At 33.7% G+C, this 23,173-nt stretch overlaps 2 protein-coding genes across 3 annotated transcripts in view; one reads left to right on the forward strand and one right to left on the reverse strand.

Moving 5' to 3' along the window:
* The window catches only part of LOC126888143 (1-acyl-sn-glycerol-3-phosphate acyltransferase delta-like), a 491,980-nt gene that overhangs the window by 66,817 nt on the left and 401,990 nt on the right, over positions 1-23,173 (reverse strand). The window lies entirely within an intron of this gene.
* LOC126888145 (uncharacterized) lies at positions 9,381-15,212 on the forward strand. The gene is made up of 2 exons (XM_050656148.1): positions 9,381-9,928; positions 13,472-15,212. Exons 1-2 carry the CDS (start codon positions 9,668-9,670, stop codon positions 13,517-13,519), a joined length of 309 nt encoding a protein of 102 aa, XP_050512105.1. The 5' UTR covers positions 9,381-9,667; the 3' UTR covers positions 13,520-15,212.

A 23,173-nucleotide genomic window follows, 5' to 3' on the forward strand; every position in this document is an offset into this window, starting at 1 on the left:
TTTGTTTCTCATGGCTTTACAGATTAATCCATTGAAGTTAATCACAAACATTGGGAGTGAGTTTGTTGACCATTAAGAAGATGGGTATTATTTTCGGCTGCAATGCTCTTCAAATGGGAATTCATTTTTTTTTTCGAATCCTGAAAAAACTAATAAGTATTTTTGAAAAATTTAAACGCAGAATGAAAGATTACGTTATTAGCGAGGGCAGAAAGTCCCTGAGAACTTTTATAATGTTTATTTTAATAAGTTACAGGGGTGAAAAACTAAGAGAAAATTTAGTGTGATTTTTAATTTCAAATATCTCATTCAAAATAAACTTTTTATTTATTCTAAGGGACTTTCGGCCCTCGGCAATAATTCCGTCTTTCATTCTGCATTTAAATTTTTCAAAAATATTTATTGGTTTTTTCAGGATTCGAAAAAAATAAACGCAATGTCCGTGGTAATATTTTCCAAATCTATCTTTGTCTTACAACGCACTCAGTCGAATAGAATATTGTCAGCATATTGTTAGTCAGACAGCGACAATCAGTGACAATTTAAATTATTTGACATGGCATCAGGAATATTTTGAGTTGTTGATTAAATAATATTGATATACATATAGTGTATTTGACGAATAATTGATTTAAGACGTGAACTTAATAAAAAGTTGTTTATTGTGTATTATTTGTGGAAGGTCCAAGCATAGAATACATCAGGATAATATATTCTGTGATCCAAGTATTTTGTTGTTGAAGATGTTCAAAATTGTAAGCGTTCCATAGTAACAATATATTATTAAAAAATCACTTTAACATTTTTCCTCTTTTCTCGATTGAGTATTAGTTTTTGTTGTACATATAAATTATTACAATCAGTGAATATATAGTTAGTGAAAAAATTATCACATTTATTAACTGAATTAATAATTTGCAATTATACAAATAGCAGTTATCCAAGAACATTTAAAAACCATCGCTTTAAAGTTAATCATGACATTGTCAAGTAGAATGACATTCTAGTAATGTTTACATATCCATACCAGTGTGAATTTTAATACACGTAATTTGCCGTGTAAAGACAGAAAAAGTACGGATAGCCGTAAAATATTTGCGAATTATGTACCGATGGCCTTAAACAATAATTGAAGAGTGGAAATTCAAAATGGTCTAATTCCATTTTAGTCACATTTGACTTGTAACTGTTGTGAATTTCAACTTCCAAAGGACTTGACCAACACTCATTAGGAGTCCCTGCTATAAACTAAAGAACCAACAAAAAACATATAATGCATGATCCTATGTAAAGAACACACAGTCAATTCAAAGCCCGGGTCGTAAAGTAACCTGGCAACACAGCAGGGCTTCCTAAAATGTATTAAGTATACTTTTTTACACATTTGGGCTTCGATTTGCTGGATTATACTCCGGGCTACTAATAGTCTATATAGTACATATAAAAAAATAAATGAAAGAAATTTTTTCCCCTCTCAGGTTGCTCTTGATAAACTCGTTACCCTGATCATTTTAATAGAAAATACACTCCTATAAGATGAATATTTCACCCGGGCTGTGGGTTGTCTGTTAAGTGTTCCGGGCTTCTAATTGTCCGATTGGTATGTATATATATATATATATATATATATATATATATATATATATATATATATATATATATAACAAAATTGTTTTTCTTGGGTTTAGGTTCAAAGATTAGGTTTTAAATTTGGAACTAGATTTTATTTTCCATTTATACACAATCAACGTTTCGGTGGATATCTCTCACCTTTGTCAAGATTGATTCTAAAATTACAAATGAAAGACAATACATTATTTTAGAAAAATATTAAAAACTTACCAAACACGTAAAACGACACACTAACGACGATGAACAGACACAAATTAAAAATTGAGTGTTGATATCTCATTGCTTACTGTCCAAACATATTTTATAGTTAATTACAGGAGCGTATCTTTTATGTTGTGAAGGGATACAAAGTGGAAATATGTTATTTTAAGAATTTTTTATTGATGGTATGATTATTTAGGTTATCCGTGTCTTTCCTATCGTTGATTGAATTTTTGTTTCTTTTTATTTCTATTGATTCGTAAATCTCCCTCTTCTTTTTGTTCTTCTCAGTTTTTAAAATTTTTGTGTTTTCGAAGTCAAATGTATGCTTCTTCCCATTCTCGTGTTTTGTCAGTGCAGTGGTGTTGTTTTTGTCGTATTTGTGGGAACGAATTCTGGATTGAAGCAGTTGACTTGTTTGCCCAATGTAGACACCATCACAGTTTGTACAAGGTATCTCATAAACAACATGTGATTTTTTGAGTTTGGGAGTTTTGGTTTTAAGTTTGGTGAAATATTTATTTAAAAGGTTGTTTCCTTTATGAGCCACTGTTATGTTATGTTGGGCTAGAAGATGCATCAGTTGTTCGGATAAACCTTTTATATATGGAAGAGTTGTATATGTAATCTTGGTTCTACTAATTTTGTTGTTGTTGGTGTTGTTATAAAATTTGTTTATTCTTGATTTAAATACCGATTCGATTAGATGTTCGGGATATGCATTACTGAGGAGGGCATTTTTTGCTTTTTTTATTGCAGTTGGTCTATATTCTGGATCTGTTAGCTTTATGGATCGATCAGCAAGACCTATAATTACCGACTTCTTCTGGGAGAATGGATGGTGAGATTTATAGTTGAGATATCGTGAAGACCATGTTTCTTTTGTGAACCACATAGTTTTGATTGTGTTATTAATACGATGTAAATCCATATCCATCGATCCATAAAGCTAACAGATCCAGAATATAGACCAACTGCAATAAAAAAAGCAAAAAATGCCCTCCTCAGTAATGCATATCCCGAACATCTAATCGAATCGGTATTTAAATCAAGAATAAACAAATTTTATAACAACACCAACAACAACAAAATTAGTAGAACCAAGATTACATATACAACTCTTCCATATATAAAAGGTTTATCCGAACAACTGATGCATCTTCTAGCCCAACATAACATAACAGTGGCTCATAAAGGAAACAACCTTTTAAATAAATATTTCACCAAACTTAAAACCAAAACTCCCAAACTCAAAAAATCACATGTTGTTTATGAGATACCTTGTACAAACTGTGATGGTGTCTACATTGGGCAAACAAGTCAACTGCTTCAATCCAGAATTCGTTCCCACAAATACGACAAAAACAACACCACTGCACTGACAAAACACGAGAATGGGAAGAAGCATACATTTGACTTCGAAAACACAAAAAATTTAAAAACTGAGAAGAACAAAAAGAAGAGGGAGATTTACGAATCAATAGAAATAAAAAGAAACAAAAATTCAATCAACGATAGGAAAGACACGGATAACCTAAATAGAATTTATTTTAATCTAATTTAATTAATAATAAATCACACCATCAATAAAAAATTCTTAAAATAACATATTTCCACTTTGTATCCCTTCACAACATAAAAGATACGCTCCTGTAATTAACTATAAAATATGTTTGGACAGTAAGCAATGAGATATCAACACTCAATTTTTAATTTGTGTCTGTTCATCGTCGTTAGTGTGTCGTTTTACGTGTTTGGTAAGTTTTTAATATTTTTCTAAAATAATGTATTGTCTTTCATTTGTAATTTTAGAATCAATCTTGACAAAGGTGAGAGATATCCACCGAAACGTTGATTGTGTATAAATGGAAAATAAAATCTAGTTCCAAATTTAAAACCTAATCTTTGAACCTAAACCCAAGAAAAACAATTTTGTTATATATACTTAGTATGGTTCAAGAACATCAATAAAACTATATATATATATATATATATATATATATATATATATATATATATATATATATATATATATATATATATATATATATAACAAAGGAGCACTCGTAAGTGTAGGGTTTTATCGGTCAAGTGGGTGAAAAAAGAGACAAAGAATTCAGCTACTTCATCTATTTATTGAAGACGTTTCGTCTACTGCTCAGTAGACATCATCAGTTCATCTACAAAAAGAGTGTTATAAGAAACAACATCCAAAAGAGAGGTAAAAAAGCACTAGCGTTACCTTAAAAAGACATGTAGCAAAAGATAAGATGTACATAGTAAAAAAAACCTTATCCATGAACCAATGTAATGTATAAGTATGTAACATTTAAGTGTATAGTTAATATTTAAAAACTTTAGTACAGCCAAAGACAAGACCATGTGGTAACAGTCACATATAAAAAACAAGTGGAAAAAAGCTGGCTTGCTTTTTTTCCAAAGTCAAGAATGAACCAAGAAAAAACCAGATTCACACTTCCAAAAATTTAGTAGTGTTTAAGCATACTTCATTTTAACCTTAGGCAACATCATTAAATGAATATAGTGCTAATATGCAACTTCGAAAATTTAAAGTTGAATAGTTACCAGCAGGTCATCCTAGCCCAACGGACACACAAAAGAAAATGGAGCTTGAATTATCAGGTGTAAACTGACATCTCGCCAAGAGGCAGGCAACCTTTAAAAAATTTTATAACAAAGAGTGACTGACAACTGCAGCGCAGCGCGGTAAAATTTAAATTGATGTATTTAAAACAGTTATAAAAGTGTTTAAAAAGTGAAAGTAATATCAAGAAGTAATCAAGGGATGTACCTTATACCTCGTAGACAAGAATCACAGTTTATTTTAAACAAGTGAGGGCACTTCACACAATTATATGGAAAAGTGCCTACGTTAGTACTGGTCATCCAGTTACTAACGAATATATAAGATAGTACAATAGTATAACTCCCATATATCGCAGCTCAAAATGCAAGAAAAAATATGCAATAATTTAAGAAAATTTATAAATCAGTTTAGCAAATTGTAATTTATAATTAATATCAATAATGCAAAATTTTATCCTATGGAAAATTTTAAATTGTTCAATCTATTAAGTAACTGTTATTATCAAAAAAAAAAAGTGGGAAAAGCTTGAAAAAACCACCAAAAACTTTTTTACAATAAAATAATTTAAGTGTAATAACATCTACTGATTCCGCAAGATCAATATTAAAAGAAGTGGGAAAAGCCTGAAAACCACAAAAACTTTTTTACAATATAATAATTTGAGTGTAATAATACCAACTAATTCTGCAAAATCAATGCATGGTATATTTGACTCAAGTTACTGATGTCAGTTCTCTTGTTAAGTACATTAGAGGTTTTTAATATGAAACACATCTCTAAGAACTGTCTTTTCGACAGGTTGCGTTCATTGCAAAGGATCTTGGCTTCATCAAAGTCCACCTTATGTTTTTTATCTATTGCATGTTGGGCTAAGGCACAAGTTGGTTTTTTCAAATTGATATCACTACGGTGTGAAATTAAACGTGATTTTAAAGCTCGCTTTGTCTGCCCTACATAACATGCGTCACATTCAGCACAAGGTATGTGGTAGACCACATTAACCTGTTCCAAAGGGGACAAGGGTGTTTTAGTCTTAGAGAACAAATTTCTGACTGATCTTGCGTTCTTAATTGCAATCTTAACAGGAATATTATTATTTTTATATAGTTTAATAAGTTTATCAGTAACCTGAGGAAAATAAGGAAGTGAAGAAAACTGGGAAACAGGAGTCCCAAGATTAGTAGTAGGCAGAATTGTGATGTTAACAGTATTATTCGATATTGATCTAAGTTGGTCACCATTGGGTATGTCGTTCAGAGAAGAACCGTAACTTTGGGAAAAAAGAAATTTATTGATAAGGGATGAAGGGTAGGAATTATCTACCAATATACTTCTGAGTAACAGAAGGGATTCCCTTCGATTAACCGGATGTGTCAACCTATGTAGCCTGCAGCTTAAAGCTTTAATAAGATTTATTTTATATTTAAAAGGATGACAAGAATGGTAGTTGAGAAACCTATTAGAGGCCATTGGTTTCCCAATAACCTATAACCCTATAGGTTTACCAGAAACCTATAAGAGATGGACCAATCTGACCGAAAAACTAGCTACAGCTGAAGCAAGAAGAACTTTCCTTCTAGAGTGCAGGAGAACCAAGAAAATTCCTAGATTTATCACAGACACCACTTCTAACATACTTACTACTACCACAGGAACCCACGATCACACACTCCAACGCAGGAGCCAGGCTCTTAATAGACAGGTGAGGGCACGATTACTTAATTTCCATATATCGAAGGTTCATTCAGATATTAAATTCATTTTTGGTCAAATAAATAATGTCACTGATTTCTTAGATCACACTTTACCTGCATCTTTGTTAGATAGGTTTGAGACCTCTTTACACAAGAAATTTAATTTCGTTTATAATAAAACTATTTTACATCTTCAGAGTAAGCTTGATAAATTGGGTACACCAGACTTCCACAAAATTCCATTTAATCCTAATTGGATAAAGAATCTTTCTAATGTGGATGTTCCTCAAAATATTCTAAAGTTATTATCTTTGGGCCCTAAATTTGGTCTGGAACCTACCTTCAAAGATTATTCAATCAGTAGGACCCTTGCAGATGTGGAAAATATATTGTCTCATGCAGACAATGCTGATCTTCTTTCCCTAAGGTCATCTTCTAACAACATTCTGTTGAATTATACCAACCGCCCTAGGCAATCCATTTCTGAAATTGATAAGATTTATAGGGAAACGGTATCGTTTTTAAAAACCCACCCTAATCTTCTCGTTCTCACCAGTGACAAAGGCAATGCCACTGTTCTTATGGATAAAGATCAATACATCAGCCTCAGTCAATCATTGTTAGATGACGTTAGGTACTACCAACCTCTTACTTCAAACCCCTGTTCAAAATTTTCTAACAAAATTAATAAATTCATTACTCACTTAAAAAATATTAAGATCATAGATCAAACTTTAGCTAAGTCATTACATAATTATGATGGTTATGCTCCAAGATTTTATTGTCTGCCCAAAATTCACAAGCCCACATTGAGCATGAGGCCTATTGTTTCCTCAATTAATTCACCTAATATACATATTGCTAAATTTTTGACTGATATCTTGTCAAAATCTTATAATTACAATAATGATTACAACATTGTTGACTCTTTTCAATTTAGTGAATTTATTAATGACTTGAAGCTACCACATGGTTATATTTTGGTGAGTTTTGATGTAGTTTCACTTTTTACTAACCTTCCCTTGGCTAGTGTCCTTACTTCACTAAGAAATCATTGGAATATTATCCAACCTAATTCTCCAGTTTCCTGGGAAGTGTTTGCAGAATTGCTCCAATTAGTGTTTGACACTAATTTTTTGGTCTTCAACGACAAATTTTATTTACAAATTTTTGGGACACCAATGGGTTCCTCGATTTCACCCATCCTAGTGAATTATGTTTTGGATGATTTAGTTTCTGACCGGCTGGGTTATTTAGATTTTCAAGTTCCTTTTGTTAAACGTTATGTGGACGACCTATTACTAGCCTTACCACCAGACAAGACTCAGGCCACCTTGTCCATCTTCAATGGGTTTGATCCTCACTTGCAGTTCACATGTGAACTCGAGGACCCCAACAACCAGAGTATCCCCTTCTTGGACATGCGTGTCACTAGAAGTGGAGATAACACACTCTGTACAAGCTGGTATAGGAAACCAATGGCCTCTAATAGGTTTCTCAACTACCATTCTTGTCATCCTTTTAAATATAAAATAAATCTTATTAAAGCTTTAAGCTGCAGGCTACATAGGTTGACACATCCGGTTAATCGAAGGGAATCCCTTCTGTTACTCAGAAGTATATTGGTAGATAATTCCTACCCTTCATCCCTTATCAATAAATTTCTTTTTTCCCAAAGTTACGGTTCTTCTCTGAACGACATACCCAATGGTGACCAACTTAGATCAATATCGAATAATACTGTTAACATCACAATTCTGCCTACTACTAATCTTGGGACTCCTGTTTCCCAGTTTTCTTCACTTCCTTATTTTCCTCAGGTTACTGATAAACTTATTAAACTATATAAAAATAATAATATTCCTGTTAAGATTGCAATTAAGAACGCAAGATCAGTCAGAAATTTGTTCTCTAAGACTAAAACACCCTTGTCCCCTTTGGAACAGGTTAATGTGGTCTACCACATACCTTGTGCTGAATGTGACGCATGTTATGTAGGGCAGACAAAGCGAGCTTTAAAATCACGTTTAATTTCACACCGTAGTGATATCAATTTGAAAAAACCAACTTGTGCCTTAGCCCAACATGCAATAGATAAAAAACATAAGGTGGACTTTGATGAAGCCAAGATCCTTTGCAATGAACGCAACCTGTCGAAAAGACAGTTCTTAGAGATGTGTTTCATATTAAAAACCTCTAATGTACTTAACAAGAGAACTGACATCAGTAACTTGAGTCAAATATACCATGCATTGATTTTGCAGAATTAGTTGGTATTATTACACTCAAATTATTATATTGTAAAAAAGTTTTTGTGGTTTTCAGGCTTTTCCCACTTCTTTTAATATTGATCTTGCGGAATCAGTAGATGTTATTACACTTAAATTATTTTATTGTAAAAAAGTTTTTGGTGGTTTTTTCAAGCTTTTCCCACTTTTTTTTTTGATAATAACAGTTACTTAATAGATTGAACAATTTAAAATTTTCCATAGGATAAAATTTTGCATTATTGATATTAATTATAAATTACAATTTGCTAAACTGATTTATAAATTTTCTTAAATTATTGCATATTTTTTCTTGCATTTTGAGCTGCGATATATGGGAGTTATACTATTGTACTATCTTATATATTCGTTAGTAACTGGATGACCAGTACTAACGTAGGCACTTTTCCATATAATTGTGTGAAGTGCCCTCACTTGTTTAAAATAAACTGTGATTCTTGTCTACGAGGTATAAGGTACATCCCTTGATTACTTCTTGATATTACTTTCACTTTTTAAACACTTTTATAACTGTTTTAAATACATCAATTTAAATTTTACCGCGCTGCGCTGCAGTTGTCAGTCACTCTTTGTTATAAAATTTTTTAAAGGTTGCCTGCCTCTTGGCGAGATGTCAGTTTACACCTGATAATTCAAACTCCATTTTCTTTTGTGTGTCCGTTGGGCTAGGATGACCTGCTGGTAACTATTCAACTTTAAATTTTCGAAGTTGCATATTAGCACTATATTCATTTAATGATGTTGCCTAAGGTTAAAATGAAGTATGCTTAAACACTACTAAATTTTTGGAAGTGTGAATCTGGTTTTTTCTTGGTTCATTCTTGACTTTGGAAAAAAAGCAAGCCAGCTTTTTTCCACTTGTTTTTTATATGTGACTGTTACCACATGGTCTTGTCTTTGGCTGTACTAAAGTTTTTAAATATTAACTATACACTTAAATGTTACATACTTATACATTACATTGGTTCATGGATAAGGTTTTTTTTACTATGTACATCTTATCTTTTGCTACATGTCTTTTTAAGGTAACGCTAGTGCTTTTTTACCTCTCTTTTGGATGTTGTTTCTTATAACACTCTTTTTGTAGATGAACTGATGATGTCTACTGAGCAGTAGACGAAACGTCTTCAATAAATAGATGAAGTAGCTGAATTCTTTGTCTCTTTTTTCACCCACTTGACCGATAAAACCCTACACTTACGAGTGCTCCTTTGTTATATTGGAATTGACGGTCGTACTCCTTTATGATGTCTTCTGTTACAGAGGGTTTTTACGCTAATACCAGGCGCATCCATGGGGAACTACCAGTGAAAAAGCTTAAGAGATGGACCAATCTGACCGAAAAACTAGCTACAGCTGAAGCAAGAAGAACTTTCCTTCTAGAGTGCAGGAGAACCAAGAAAATTCCTAGATTTATCACAGACACCACTTCTAACATACTTACTACTACCACAGGAACCCACGATCACACACTCCAACGCAGGAGCCAGGCTCTTAATAGACAGGTGAGGGCACGATTACTTAATTTCCATATATCGAAGGTTCATTCAGATATTAAATTCATTTTTGGTCAAATAAATAATGTCACTGATTTCTTAGATCACACTTTACCTGCATCTTTGTTAGATAGGTTTGAGACCTCTTTACACAAGAAATTTAATTTCGTTTATAATAAAACTATTTTACATCTTCAGAGTAAGCTTGATAAATTGGGTACACCAGACTTCCACAAAATTCCATTTAATCCTAATTGGATAAAGAATCTTTCTAATGTGGATGTTCCTCAAAATATTCTAAAGTTATTATCTTTGGGCCCTAAATTTGGTCTGGAACCTACCTTCAAAGATTATTCAATCAGTAGGACCCTTGCAGATGTGGAAAATATATTGTCTCATGCAGACAATGCTGATCTTCTTTCCCTAAGGTCATCTTCTAACAACATTCTGTTGAATTATACCAACCGCCCTAGGCAATCCATTTCTGAAATTGATAAGATTTATAGGGAAACGGTATCGTTTTTAAAAACCCACCCTAATCTTCTCGTTCTCACCAGTGACAAAGGCAATGCCACTGTTCTTATGGATAAAGATCAATACATCAGCCTCAGTCAATCATTGTTAGATGACGTTAGGTACTACCAACCTCTTACTTCAAACCCCTGTTCAAAATTTTCTAACAAAATTAATAAATTCATTACTCACTTAAAAAATATTAAGATCATAGATCAAACTTTAGCTAAGTCATTACATAATTATGATGGTTATGCTCCAAGATTTTATTGTCTGCCCAAAATTCACAAGCCCACATTGAGCATGAGGCCTATTGTTTCCTCAATTAATTCACCTAATATACATATTGCTAAATTTTTGACTGATATCTTGTCAAAATCTTATAATTACAATAATGATTACAACATTGTTGACTCTTTTCAATTTAGTGAATTTATTAATGACTTGAAGCTACCACATGGTTATATTTTGGTGAGTTTTGATGTAGTTTCACTTTTTACTAACCTTCCCTTGGCTAGTGTCCTTACTTCACTAAGAAATCATTGGAATATTATCCAACCTAATTCTCCAGTTTCCTGGGAAGTGTTTGCAGAATTGCTCCAATTAGTGTTTGACACTAATTTTTTGGTCTTCAACGACAAATTTTATTTACAAATTTTTGGGACACCAATGGGTTCCTCGATTTCACCCATCCTAGTGAATTATGTTTTGGATGATTTAGTTTCTGACCGGCTGGGTTATTTAGATTTTCAAGTTCCTTTTGTTAAACGTTATGTGGACGACCTATTACTAGCCTTACCACCAGACAAGACTCAGGCCACCTTGTCCATCTTCAATGGGTTTGATCCTCACTTGCAGTTCACATGTGAACTCGAGGACCCCAACAACCAGAGTATCCCCTTCTTGGACATGCGTGTCACTAGAAGTGGAGATAACACACTCTGTACAAGCTGGTATAGGAAACCAATGGCCTCTAATAGGTTTCTCAACTACCATTCTTGTCATCCTTTTAAATATAAAATAAATCTTATTAAAGCTTTAAGCTGCAGGCTACATAGGTTGACACATCCGGTTAATCGAAGGGAATCCCTTCTGTTACTCAGAAGTATATTGGTAGATAATTCCTACCCTTCATCCCTTATCAATAAATTTCTTTTTTCCCAAAGTTACGGTTCTTCTCTGAACGACATACCCAATGGTGACCAACTTAGATCAATATCGAATAATACTGTTAACATCACAATTCTGCCTACTACTAATCTTGGGACTCCTGTTTCCCAGTTTTCTTCACTTCCTTATTTTCCTCAGGTTACTGATAAACTTATTAAACTATATAAAAATAATAATATTCCTGTTAAGATTGCAATTAAGAACGCAAGATCAGTCAGAAATTTGTTCTCTAAGACTAAAACACCCTTGTCCCCTTTGGAACAGGTTAATGTGGTCTACCACATACCTTGTGCTGAATGTGACGCATGTTATGTAGGGCAGACAAAGCGAGCTTTAAAATCACGTTTAATTTCACACCGTAGTGATATCAATTTGAAAAAACCAACTTGTGCCTTAGCCCAACATGCAATAGATAAAAAACATAAGGTGGACTTTGATGAAGCCAAGATCCTTTGCAATGAACGCAACCTGTCGAAAAGACAGTTCTTAGAGATGTGTTTCATATTAAAAACCTCTAATGTACTTAACAAGAGAACTGACATCAGTAACTTGAGTCAAATATACCATGCATTGATTTTGCAGAATTAGTTGGTATTATTACACTCAAATTATTATATTGTAAAAAAGTTTTTGTGGTTTTCAGGCTTTTCCCACTTCTTTTAATATTGATCTTGCGGAATCAGTAGATGTTATTACACTTAAATTATTTTATTGTAAAAAAGTTTTTGGTGGTTTTTTCAAGCTTTTCCCACTTTTTTTTTTGATAATAACAGTTACTTAATAGATTGAACAATTTAAAATTTTCCATAGGATAAAATTTTGCATTATTGATATTAATTATAAATTACAATTTGCTAAACTGATTTATAAATTTTCTTAAATTATTGCATATTTTTTCTTGCATTTTGAGCTGCGATATATGGGAGTTATACTATTGTACTATCTTATATATTCGTTAGTAACTGGATGACCAGTACTAACGTAGGCACTTTTCCATATAATTGTGTGAAGTGCCCTCACTTGTTTAAAATAAACTGTGATTCTTGTCTACGAGGTATAAGGTACATCCCTTGATTACTTCTTGATATTACTTTCACTTTTTAAACACTTTTATAACTGTTTTAAATACATCAATTTAAATTTTACCGCGCTGCGCTGCAGTTGTCAGTCACTCTTTGTTATAAAATTTTTTAAAGGTTGCCTGCCTCTTGGCGAGATGTCAGTTTACACCTGATAATTCAAACTCCATTTTCTTTTGTGTGTCCGTTGGGCTAGGATGACCTGCTGGTAACTATTCAACTTTAAATTTTCGAAGTTGCATATTAGCACTATATTCATTTAATGATGTTGCCTAAGGTTAAAATGAAGTATGCTTAAACACTACTAAATTTTTGGAAGTGTGAATCTGGTTTTTTCTTGGTTCATTCTTGACTTTGGAAAAAAAGCAAGCCAGCTTTTTTCCACTTGTTTTTTATATGTGACTGTTACCACATGGTCTTGTCTTTGGCTGTACTAAAGTTTTTAAATATTAACTATACACTTAAATGTTACATACTTATACATTACATTGGTTCATGGATAAGGTTTTTTTTACTATGTACATCTTATCTTTTGCTACATGTCTTTTTAAGGTAACGCTAGTGCTTTTTTACCTCTCTTTTGGATGTTGTTTCTTATAACACTCTTTTTGTAGATGAACTGATGATGTCTACTGAGCAGTAGACGAAACGTCTTCAATAAATAGATGAAGTAGCTGAATTCTTTGTCTCTTTTTTCACCCACTTGACCGATAAAACCCTACACTTACGAGTGCTCCTTTGTTATATTGGAATTGACGGTCGTACTCCTTTATGATGTCTTCTGTTACAGAGGGTTTTTACGCTAATACCAGGCGCATCCATGGGGAACTACCAGTGAAAAAGCTTAAGAGATGGACCAATCTGACCGAAAAACTAGCTACAGCTGAAGCAAGAAGAACTTTCCTTCTAGAGTGCAGGAGAACCAAGAAAATTCCTAGATTTATCACAGACACCACTTCTAACATACTTACTACTACCACAGGAACCCACGATCACACACTCCAACGCAGGAGCCAGGCTCTTAATAGACAGGTGAGGGCACGATTACTTAATTTCCATATATCGAAGGTTCATTCAGATATTAAATTCATTTTTGGTCAAATAAATAATGTCACTGATTTCTTAGATCACACTTTACCTGCATCTTTGTTAGATAGGTTTGAGACCTCTTTACACAAGAAATTTAATTTCGTTTATAATAAAACTATTTTACATCTTCAGAGTAAGCTTGATAAATTGGGTACACCAGACTTCCACAAAATTCCATTTAATCCTAATTGGATAAAGAATCTTTCTAATGTGGATGTTCCTCAAAATATTCTAAAGTTATTATCTTTGGGCCCTAAATTTGGTCTGGAACCTACCTTCAAAGATTATTCAATCAGTAGGACCCTTGCAGATGTGGAAAATATATTGTCTCATGCAGACAATGCTGATCTTCTTTCCCTAAGGTCATCTTCTAACAACATTCTGTTGAATTATACCAACCGCCCTAGGCAATCCATTTCTGAAATTGATAAGATTTATAGGGAAACGGTATCGTTTTTAAAAACCCACCCTAATCTTCTCGTTCTCACCAGTGACAAAGGCAATGCCACTGTTCTTATGGATAAAGATCAATACATCAGCCTCAGTCAATCATTGTTAGATGACGTTAGGTACTACCAACCTCTTACTTCAAACCCCTGTTCAAAATTTTCTAACAAAATTAATAAATTCATTACTCACTTAAAAAATATTAAGATCATAGATCAAACTTTAGCTAAGTCATTACATAATTATGATGGTTATGCTCCAAGATTTTATTGTCTGCCCAAAATTCACAAGCCCACATTGAGCATGAGGCCTATTGTTTCCTCAATTAATTCACCTAATATACATATTGCTAAATTTTTGACTGATATCTTGTCAAAATCTTATAATTACAATAATGATTACAACATTGTTGACTCTTTTCAATTTAGTGAATTTATTAATGACTTGAAGCTACCACATGGTTATATTTTGGTGAGTTTTGATGTAGTTTCACTTTTTACTAACCTTCCCTTGGCTAGTGTCCTTACTTCACTAAGAAATCATTGGAATATTATCCAACCTAATTCTCCAGTTTCCTGGGAAGTGTTTGCAGAATTGCTCCAATTAGTGTTTGACACTAATTTTTTGGTCTTCAACGACAAATTTTATTTACAAATTTTTGGGACACCAATGGGTTCCTCGATTTCACCCATCCTAGTGAATTATGTTTTGGATGATTTAGTTTCTGACCGGCTGGGTTATTTAGATTTTCAAGTTCCTTTTGTTAAACGTTATGTGGACGACCTATTACTAGCCTTACCACCAGACAAGACTCAGGCCACCTTGTCCATCTTCAATGGGTTTGATCCTCACTTGCAGTTCACATGTGAACTCGAGGACCCCAACAACCAGAGTATCCCCTTCTTGGACATGCGTGTCACTAGAAGTGGAGATAACACACTCTGTACAAGCTGGTATAGGAAACCAATGGCCTCTAATAGGTTTCTCAACTACCATTCTTGTCATCCTTTTAAATATAAAATAAATCTTATTAAAGCTTTAAGCTGCAGGCTACATAGGTTGACACATCCGGTTAATCGAAGGGAATCCCTTCTGTTACTCAGAAGTATATTGGTAGATAATTCCTACCCTTCATCCCTTATCAATAAATTTCTTTTTTCCCAAAGTTACGGTTCTTCTCTGAACGACATACCCAATGGTGACCAACTTAGATCAATATCGAATAATACTGTTAACATCACAATTCTGCCTACTACTAATCTTGGGACTCCTGTTTCCCAGTTTTCTTCACTTCCTTATTTTCCTCAGGTTACTGATAAACTTATTAAACTATATAAAAATAATAATATTCCTGTTAAGATTGCAATTAAGAACGCAAGATCAGTCAGAAATTTGTTCTCTAAGACTAAAACACCCTTGTCCCCTTTGGAACAGGTTAATGTGGTCTACCACATACCTTGTGCTGAATGTGACGCATGTTATGTAGGGCAGACAAAGCGAGCTTTAAAATCACGTTTAATTTCACACCGTAGTGATATCAATTTGAAAAAACCAACTTGTGCCTTAGCCCAACATGCAATAGATAAAAAACATAAGGTGGACTTTGATGAAGCCAAGATCCTTTGCAATGAACGCAACCTGTCGAAAAGACAGTTCTTAGAGATGTGTTTCATATTAAAAACCTCTAATGTACTTAACAAGAGAACTGACATCAGTAACTTGAGTCAAATATACCATGCATTGATTTTGCAGAATTAGTTGGTATTATTACACTCAAATTATTATATTGTAAAAAAGTTTTTGTGGTTTTCAGGCTTTTCCCACTTCTTTTAATATTGATCTTGCGGAATCAGTAGATGTTATTACACTTAAATTATTTTATTGTAAAAAAGTTTTTGGTGGTTTTTTCAAGCTTTTCCCACTTTTTTTTTTGATAATAACAGTTACTTAATAGATTGAACAATTTAAAATTTTCCATAGGATAAAATTTTGCATTATTGATATTAATTATAAATTACAATTTGCTAAACTGATTTATAAATTTTCTTAAATTATTGCATATTTTTTCTTGCATTTTGAGCTGCGATATATGGGAGTTATACTATTGTACTATCTTATATATTCGTTAGTAACTGGATGACCAGTACTAACGTAGGCACTTTTCCATATAATTGTGTGAAGTGCCCTCACTTGTTTAAAATAAACTGTGATTCTTGTCTACGAGGTATAAGGTACATCCCTTGATTACTTCTTGATATTACTTTCACTTTTTAAACACTTTTATAACTGTTTTAAATACATCAATTTAAATTTTACCGCGCTGCGCTGCAGTTGTCAGTCACTCTTTGTTATAAAATTTTTTAAAGGTTGCCTGCCTCTTGGCGAGATGTCAGTTTACACCTGATAATTCAAACTCCATTTTCTTTTGTGTGTCCGTTGGGCTAGGATGACCTGCTGGTAACTATTCAACTTTAAATTTTCGAAGTTGCATATTAGCACTATATTCATTTAATGATGTTGCCTAAGGTTAAAATGAAGTATGCTTAAACACTACAAAATTTTTGGAAGTGTGAATCTGGTTTTTTCTTGGTTCATTCTTGACTTTGGAAAAAAAGCAAGCCAGCTTTTTTCCACTTGTTTTTTATATGTGACTGTTACCACATGGTCTTGTCTTTGGCTGTACTAAAGTTTTTAAATATTAACTATACACTTAAATGTTACATACTTATACATTACATTGGTTCATGGATAAGGTTTTTTTTTTACTATGTACATCTTATCTTTTGCTACATGTCTTTTTAAGGTAACGCTAGTGCTTTTTTACCTCTCTTTTGGATGTTGTTTCTTATAACACTCTTTTTGTAGATGAACTGATGATGTCTACTGAGCAGTAGACGAAACGTCTTCAATAAATAGATGAAGTAGCTGAATTCTTTGTCTCTTTTTTCACCCACTTGACCGATAAAACCCTACACTTACGAGTGCTCCTTTGTTATATTGGAATTGACGGTCGTACTCCTTTATGATATATATATATATATATATATATATATATATATATATATATATATAATCAAATGAAATACGAGAATGTATATATATATATATATATATATATATATATATATATATATATATATATATATATATATATATATCGAGAAAAGGAGTACGACCGTTAATCCAATATAAATTAAGGATCACTCGAAGAGTGGTGGGTTTTTCGGTCAATAGGTGGAGAAATAAGACAAAGAAGGTGGCTACTTCATCTATTTATTCGAAGACGTTTCGCTCTCTAATCAAAGAGCATCATCGGTTCATCTAAAAAGAATAATATGAAAAACCAAACATCTACCTACGTACTTTCCAACTTAAGATATGACTATATATTTTTGGGGAGAATACTGGGAACATGCCACAATAATAATATTACATATTTGCATATTATTTTTGACGTTTTGGGCTCCAAACCAGAATTCATTTTCAATGAATATACAGTCGAAAAATTAAAAAATACCAATGAACAAACATATAAAACACGCTGTATTTTCCTGTCACCGTGCCACAAAGAAAATTGTCCAGTGCAAGATATTGAAAAATATCAAGATTGCTGAAAAATACTAACCTAGAAATTACAATTGCCATTTTACCATATGATATTGTGAAAATACTGTGACGATAGATTACTTTTGTGTCAAATTATCTTTATTCGCATCATTGATTGGTTATCTATTTAGAGTATTGTAATCGCCAACCAACTATACATCTATAAGTATAAGTCCGTTTTAATATGCAATTACCCGTCAAGGAATATATAATTTTCTAAGTTAAATGTATAATAATCACTAGACTTAGGCTCTCAATGGAAGTAAGGCTTTTTATACTAGGTAGGTAGGTAGGTTGGTCATGGGCAGTGTCTTTTATTACCAGCTGGGGAATGTAACGTCATGTATCTTGGAGTTTCACAGCTTTTCCCGAAGTTGTCAATTGGCATTGAAGTTCTGCAACTCAGCCAAACTTCCTTTGAAAGTCGGATTCCAACCCTTGTGCATCTTAAATAGCGGTCAGGATTGTATGGGCCAGTGAGTAGTCATCTATAAGTGGCAGATCTTGGTTTTCTTCAGTGACAATATCATTGGTCTGACATTGTCAGACCTTGGGAGAACAACCCATTCGCTTATTCGAATTATCGAGTCAGACTTTGTGGTCCTTCATAAAACATAAGGGATGTTCGGTTTACGGATCTCCATTCTTCTTCGCAATCCATTTACATAATCTTCACCAGCTACGTCTTATCCATCGACATCCAAACTCTAAATCACAAGGTACTCACATATGTAAGTCATTGCGAAGAACGGAAGTTACGGATATCAATTTCGCTGCTGATTGGACAAAATATTTATCAAATGCTTGTCAACTGCCCTATTTATTCGCTCTACCATTCCATCCGATTTACGAGTAATAGCCTGTAGTTTTTATGTTCTTTAGTGAAGTAATTCAATACGATCAATATAATATCTACTTGCATCCATTTTTGCTTTCTTTTGCTTTCTCTCAAACGGACATCTAACATTGTATTGCCTCGTAGGAGCCTTCCTTTTCGATAAGTTCCAGTACTCGTGGCAAGTTAGTACATTCCTTACACCATTTCTTTACATCGTCGAAACTATTCATCTAATTAACCCGGCACCTGCCACGTGGGGTGCTACCAGCACCTCATAACTCATTTTTATCAAATATTTGGTATTTCAAGTTTGGTAACCGAGCTGCGCGTCATAATAGGTTTCTATAATATTATATAGCATATATGTGTTAGTGTTTGAAGTGGTTATTTAGTGTCATTCTGAACGTATAGCCCTAAAGTCGAAATGGGGTGTCTTCATCTGGCACTTTAAGTTTTAATTTTTTTTTTGTATTTTTGATAAACAGGTCAAATTTACATTTTTTATTGAAATGACTGATTTAAATTATTAATATAGACTCTATACTCACTAAATCTTAATTTTTTTAGATATTTTACTTGACTTCATTTATTATGGCTTGGTACTTGCTAATTAGCTTATAACACCTTTTTCATTTTATTTTTTAACTTTTATAACATATTAGTGGCTAATAAGTTAATAAAACATGTTTATTTATTTTACTGTTGTTACTGTTGTTACTCAACGCATTATTTTGTTTTTTAAACAAGTAGGTCACAGAAAATTTTTAAGGAGTGCTGTGAGCACCCCACGTGGCAGTTGGCGCCTTGCAAAGCCACGTGGCAGGTGCCGGGTTAAACCGTTCCCGCATTCTCTGAAGGGTTTTATTTACATAGAAATGTCTTCATGATGGACTGTCATGTAACATGTAACTAACGAAATACTTCGGCTCTTCTCTGCTCTTTGTAATCATCAATTGTGTTCTCTTCGCTATACCATCATCATTTTCCAGTACTCGTTTAAGCAAGCTGTTTTTCATTATAAAGGAGTTCCACAGGGCCCAACGCCTCTTAACTACTTAGGCTTGATATTTCTTGACAAGATGGTTGACGATTTTCTTCTTTCAATTTAAGAATTTTCTGTAAAATTGGATCTTTCCCTTGTTCGCCCCTGATCTTAGTAGGCGTCCACTCGTCGTCGACCACCGTTGTTTTTAGCAGTACTCCTTTCTTTGATTATGTTTTGTTGCAATGGGTACGGACTCTGCTGGGTACTAACTTCTAGAAAGAGAATCGGCGTTCCTGTGTCTAATTCCTGCCCGATGCTCAATTTTGAAATTGTATCTTTGAGTCGTTCAATCCATGTGACCTTCTGGGATCTTAAACTGCCTTAACCAAGTGGTTGGGGCATGGTCGTTCGGATTAGAAACTTCCTTCATTAGAGGTACTGATAGAAGTATTCTACTGATTTCACTACTTCTAGAAATTCATTTTTCGTGACACAATACTCTCGCTGAGGTTTTGAAAGCACTTTACTAAAATATCCAAGAATACGTTTCTGTCCCTTTGATCTGAGATAGCACTCTGCAAATTCATATGTTACTTGCATCTGTAATCTGTATCTAAGATAAACTCTCCTCCTGGCAGTGGATACTCTTTTAATGCTGCTGTGATTAAATACTTCATTAAGGTTTCGAAAGGAAATTTGGCAGTCTCCATTCCAATTGTAATCTCTTGCTTCTTATGTAAGTCGCGTTAATGACAATGATACGTGAAAACTTCTTAATGAACCTTAGATAGTAAGTATATAGTCAAATAAAACTTCTCATTTGATGTTTGTCAGTGGGTTCTAGTCATTCCTGAATGGAATCGATTTTTCCCTTATTCACAGCCACTACTTCTTTACTGACTTTATGACCTAGATAGTTGACTTTACTTTGAAATAACTGGCCCTTCTTGGGGTTTAACATCAATAGGGAAGCTTTCAGTCGATTAAAAACGTCTTCTAAATTCTTCAAATGGTCTTCAAAAGAGTCTCCACGAAGACAATTGCATCGTAAAAAAATAATAGGCACGTTTTCCAAGATAACCCTGTCAACAGGTTTTACGTAAAGCTCTCAAAATGTCGCAGGAGTATTACAGAGTCCAAATATCATAACGTTGAATTGCCACAATCCGGATCTTGTGGTAAAGGCTATCTTTTCCATATCCACTGGGTCCATTTCTACCTACCAATATCAAGACTTCAAGTCCAACGTAGAAAATAATTTTCTTCCAGCCAATATATCCAACGTATCATTGATTCGTGTTATAGGGACAGCTTGTCAAACATACGGTGATACTTGGCGATTTTGTCGACTCGCGTAGAAAAATAAGTGGAAGCGCATTCAGTGAATTATGTTTCTGTTGAATGCGCTTCTTAGGTGGAGCCTAATATCAATGGGCCAAGTATGACCGTATATTTGACAAACTGTAACTATCCTTTTTGGTAATATTGTTTAACAAACGGTAATCCACACAGAACCTCGTAGTTCCGTCTTTCTTCTTGACCATAACTAACGGAGAGATCCCTGGCCTGGTAGAAAGTTCTATCACTCCGACTTTCTTCATTGCCTGAACAATATTTTCAGTTTCCTCTGTTTGACGTAAAACAGTTCTGAACTGTTTGACGAATTGGTTTAGCGTTACAAGTATCACTTTTATGTTTAACAGGGGTAGTTCTTCCTGCCTTTCCTCCTTCTGGTACAAATATGCCATGATATCGCCAAAGAAATTCCCTTTTTCTCTTTTTCCCCACCTAATTTATAGACTGACCAGCAACTGCAACCATTTGGTCGAACCTCTCGTTGTGGGCGTCACATCTTATAGAAATTTCTTTAGTAGAAGTCACCAAGTCCTTTCCAATTATGATTCCTCGGTCAACGTCCTCATCGTGGTACCAAGGCTCCATTATAACAGGTGTTCCTTCTTCCACAATTACCTGCAGGGGCGCCATTAAAATCGTTTCACTCCTCTCAGGCATAACTGGATCCATTAGCAATCCATTAGGCATCCAAGCAAATTCATTAAGTCCATTTCTAATATAACATCCTCTTCGATGTCAGCAACTCTGACAGTATGGACGACCTTTTTTTTCCCAATTCTTAATTATATCTGCATTTCTCCGTGGGTGTTGGAATTTTACCTGTGGCAACTTCGTTGGTAAAAGTTTCTTACCACTATTTATAACTGTCGGTCGTATAATGGCCCTGGTAGCTCCGGTATCCACCAACAATGTATTTCACTATTACATAATATACATAATATATACTATATTCACGACATTTCAAAGAAGCTATTCTTGTGACGAGCTATTCGCAGTATTCACTGCATTCCATGATCCCGAAGACCTTTAATAAATGTTTGAGCTTCCAACTTTCCCATCATGTCTTTGGGAGCTGTTGGATACGTATATTGTACTAACCTGGCAATATTTACCTTATATTATTGAAAATCCTCATCTCTTTTTTTCTTCGATTTTTAAACTTCGACATACTCCAAGTGTGCGTGATCCTATCGCCTGTTTAGTCTGTTCTTAAGCTGTTCGAAATCATCTCTCTAATCTACGGCTATGGTATGAAGCACATCCAAGGCATCTCCTCGAAGTGCAGTAGATATAGGTTTTCAGCCTTTTTTATTCGGACCATCCATTCGCTATTGCAGCTGATTTAAACTAATTCATGTAATTGTTTCATGACGACTTTCGGTCCGAAATTGGAACTTGGAACTTAATACGAACAGGACCCCGCTCCCGTCAAATGTCGACCGTGACTCCAATTTACATTTCACTGTATCGTCTTTTGTCTCTGCTGAAATGGGTTAAATTCCTTTGTCTATTGTCCCTGTTTCCTCTATTAACTTTTCTACCTATTTCATCTTTTTTTGAAAGACAAAATATCTACAGGAACTTTATAATAATGACGATATTTTAATGTCGAAGTCAGAGGTGACCTCAGAGATGTTAATAGAAACCTTGTTTTCTAGAGATGGGATATCACCAGAAACTTTGGCCACATCGGAAGAAACTTTCGAAATATAACAAACCTTATTTTCTATGTGGAAGACGAATTCATAGTAGAATTCCTTTCCTCAAACACAAGTTTCCAGATCGAAGTCTTTTGACGAAATTTATTTGGATATTTCAATTTTGACTGCAAATTGACAATTTTGATTTCTATTCTGAAAACAGGAAGCTGTTAGACATGGGGGAGAGTAAGGCCCCTATTACACATCTTTATTTATTTCTCTACGATACAATCTAATTGATATTTTGACATTTTAACTTTGAACATAGTGTAAAAAGTTCCGTTCATAAATACTAAAGGCTTCAAAAAAGTTCAACTTTCCAGATCTTATAGTACTTACTCATAATTCAGTATAATAAATTAAAATTTTCGATCAATGAAATATTTTTAAAAATTAAGAAGTTATAAAAATGCCAAGTTTCTTGTAAAAGGTATATATTAAAATACCCTAAATAAGGGTCAAAATACAAAA

This window comes from Diabrotica virgifera, chromosome 7 (assembly GCF_917563875.1).
Source record: "Diabrotica virgifera virgifera chromosome 7, PGI_DIABVI_V3a".
Taxonomy (NCBI): Eukaryota; Metazoa; Arthropoda; class Insecta; order Coleoptera; family Chrysomelidae; genus Diabrotica; species Diabrotica virgifera.